The 3,647-nt window shown below is 41.5% G+C and overlaps 1 protein-coding gene across 1 annotated transcript; it reads left to right on the forward strand.

Moving 5' to 3' along the window:
- Positions 1 to 554: 554 nt before the first annotated feature.
- On the forward strand, positions 555 to 2,761 carry LOC116316127 (growth arrest-specific protein 1-like). Its single transcript, XM_031734628.2, has one exon. The coding sequence runs from the start codon at positions 1,077 to 1,079 to the stop codon at positions 1,854 to 1,856; it is 780 nt and encodes a 259-aa protein (XP_031590488.1). The 5' UTR covers positions 555 to 1,076; the 3' UTR covers positions 1,857 to 2,761.
- The last annotated feature ends 886 nt before the right edge of the window (positions 2,762 to 3,647 follow it).

The raw sequence follows: 3,647 nt of genomic DNA on the forward strand, positions 1-3,647 counted from the left end.
TTTTGATCCAGGGTAATTTAAGGCTCCAAAGCAAGACATTAGTGCAGAAAGCGCAGAGAACATAATTTCTGTAATAACTGCAACATGTGGTGTCCTAAAACACAAATGGGCAAATATTTACCCTTATAAGAATTTTCACTAGAGGTAGGCGGATGGATCCAAACATGAATAGTATCGATACCAACGCTGGTATCAGATCGATACTGGCGCGATAGTATCGATACTTTGTTTCTATCGTCTAAGTTCAGTATGTAGAAACACTGAATTGTCTTAAATTGTGTGTGGGGGGAGGGGTGAAAAAATATACCTCAAATATGCACTAGGTTTTGTTGTGTTGATTTGTTATTATGCAAAGTATCATTAAAATGTTGAAGATTCATCTCTATTTAAATCACGACAGGCTGATCTTCCCTAAGAAGGCTGCCTTTATAGGTTAAAACTCAGCACGTATTTACTTTGTATCATTCCAAAATTTGCAGTATTGCACAGTACTCATTTCATCACAACGAGATGACAAACGTGTAAAAGTTTCCTCCACATACATCAATTACGGTCTTCAGCGGTCTGCGTCACGACCGCGTGTGACGAGGGAATCATAACAGTTTATCGGACCAATGGGACGCGGTCCCTGCGGAACCTAGTCACCCCACAACTACACAGCCCGCATTTCAAAGCGGCTGCAGCTGGATGTGGATTAATAGTGAAAAGAGTGAGATTAGGATCGACTATGCCCAGTTGCATGTGGAAAAAATAAGCGATGTAGGTCTTTCTTTTTTCTTTTCCTTTTTTCCCCTTGTAAACTTCACCAAAACCTTTTTGTTTTGTGGACGACAGATGCAAACGTGAAGCCACTACAGAGGAACCGCACGGACAGGAAGGGGGGGAAAGTGGAACTTTGTTATGGATTTTGGAACTTGGATCTTAACGTGATGCGCTTGTTGTGCCTACTTTGTGGCGCCCCGCTAACTTCAAGTCACCGACTTGTGACGTGATCTAAAAGCATCAGGGAGTAGCTCTCTGAACTGTTGATGCGACAGGATGGAGTAACGCTTTTCTAAGATTCATTCTCGGAGGAAATGGGAAGTCGTGCCTCATTGATGGAGCGAACAGCGGTTTTCATATACGGCGTGTTGATCCTAATCCTCGGTCTCTGTGTCGGATCTCCCAACCACAGCCACCGACTGGTCTGCTGGAAAGCCATCCTGAAGTGTCACGCAGAGCCAGAGTGCCATTACGCCTACGATCAGTACATCTATGCCTGCGCGTCTGTTTTGAGCGGGGAACGCAAAAAGTGTCCCAGTCACTGCGTGTCCTCATTGATTCAGCTCAATTTAACCCGGAGCGGCCCGGCTCTGGAGGACTGCGACTGCGCCCAGGACCCGAACTGCAGAAACACCAAACGGACCATCGAGCCGTGCCTGCCGCGGACTAGCACCATGGGCTGCACCGAGGCCCGGCTGCAGTGTGAAATGGACCCGCACTGCAGCTCTGCCATGGGGGATTATTTATATCACTGCCGCAAACTTTTCGGTGGAGAAAGGTGCTCGGATGCGTGTCGCAAAGTGATAGCCAACATGCGTTCCATACCTAAAGCGCAGCAGCTGGACACCTGTGTGTGTGACGGCACCGAGAGGAACATATGTGAGTACATCAAAGTCAGCATGAAAACTTTCTGCTCCGACTCCAGTGACAGGTACGCGGGAAGCGGCTTCTCAGACTCCGAGGAGGACCCTGAGAATGATTATATGGATCTGGAGGATGAGCCATATGTGGAAAACTCAAGTGACATCGCACATTTTCAGACTGCTGTGTTCAATACTCTGACTACCATTCTGGTTTTAGCCAAAATTATCTGAAAGGAGAAAAAAAGTGCCTACTATCGGGGACAGTTAGACCAGACAGGAGCCTAACCCGTGGGAATGGACACCAGAAACAGCCACCAAACTAAAAATCAGCGTTCTTCTAATCAGCACATTCTATTTTATAATTCAACCAAAAACTTCTACTTCATGTCTACAACAATGTATTTAAAAACAGTGCTTATGATGTTTGTCAGTCACTATTGTGGATCAGATAGTAGTTATATTTCAATTATACATTTAAAAAAACATCTTATAATGTTAAAGGAAGCTATTTTTTTATGTTGGTATACATAAATATAAATTGTATAGTATATTGTAAAAATATTTTTGTCTAAATACTTGTTTGGGTGTTATATATAGAGAGAGAGAGAACATGAGATTTTGCACTGTATCTAAAAGAAAGTCTTGTACTGCATTATCACCACAGAGGAAGGAAATGTGCTTCATTAAATTCCAAAACAAAAGAAAAGAAAGCAAAAATGCCTCAAGGTCGTTTTTATTCACCAGCAAGACTGTGAAAGCTCTACAATACTTTCACTTAAAAAATACCCCAAAGTTGATTAAAACCACTAAAATGTGTTTAAATCCCAAGGCGGAAAATGAATCTGTGTAAAGAATCTCTTGACCTTGAAAACATGGTGTTTGCTTAAGGTATAAAGTGTTAATTCCAAACTCAAACAGACTGGAGAAGGCTAAAACCCTCCTCCTTGGGATTTGTGGAGAAGCATTCAGTCGGTTTGTTTATCTTCACCCTGTGTGTTTGTCCAAAGTCTTAACAAAGGCACACTGATTATAAGACAACGTGTCTGTGTTTGGGTGAATGAAGATATTAAGTGCCCATTATGAACACAGACCTTTGAATGTACATGCACATTAAATAAATAGCATTTTTAAAACTATTTTTATCTTTGGACTTCCGTGTTTATTTCTCTAGTATATAAGGATAGGTTTGGCGTTGTGTGTATTCATCAGAGGAGAATGCTGAAGTGGTTTATTCACAGTATTCTGTTTTATTTTATAACATAAAATAACACGATTTATGGTTTTCATTCTGATCTGCAGTGTTGCAAGTAATCATTTCATTCATTCATTTGTCTCCATTTACACTACTGGTATTTTTTTGCTATTTAAACCATACCTGAGTTGCAATATTAAGTGTTGGTACCACTCTGAACAGATAGAGCAAAATTTAGAGCTAACTTAACCCAGATTAAAAGCTCAGTGGTATCATAATGACCCGTAAAAATCCATATAGTAATATGTGTACTGTGTCGCAATGATGTTGCCCAGAGTCATTGAATTGTTTGTGACAACTGTGTTTTGGATTTAGATGTCTAATATATAGTTTTTAATCAGTGATAGCAGTGACACATGCTGTCTGTCTACATGTATGTGACTCATGCAATGAGTCAGTCAGCTCGAAACAGCCAGTGTCCCCTCCTTCTGATGCTTTGAAACCAATAATGGCAGCCATTTTGCTTTTAAAGAAAACGAGATGGGCCCATTGATTAAAGAAAAGTCAAGTGGCACCTCTATTATGCAGAGACAACCCCCCCCCACACACACACACACACACTCACACAATGGTGCTCTGGCACAATACGAGTTGCACTTCATTCACTCTGTCCTAGTGTTTGGGAGTGGGGGGAGCATGAAGAGGCAGCTACCTCAGAAGAAGAGAGAGGGGTTATGTGAGAGAGTTTAGCTTCATGGCTCAGTCTAATTCCTGCTGACGCTCTGTTAACAGTTCTTCATCTGTTTTGGTTTACTTATAAATAAGTATAT

Source organism: Oreochromis aureus, linkage group 7 (genome assembly GCF_013358895.1).
Source record: "Oreochromis aureus strain Israel breed Guangdong linkage group 7, ZZ_aureus, whole genome shotgun sequence".
Classification (NCBI taxonomy): Eukaryota; Metazoa; Chordata; class Actinopteri; order Cichliformes; family Cichlidae; genus Oreochromis; species Oreochromis aureus.

What these genes read in the sequence shown, in the direction of transcription:
- LOC116316127 (XM_031734628.2), top strand. Translation starts at nt 1,077, where the DNA reads ATGGGAAGTCGTGCCTCATTGATGGAGCGAACAGCGGTTTTCATATAC.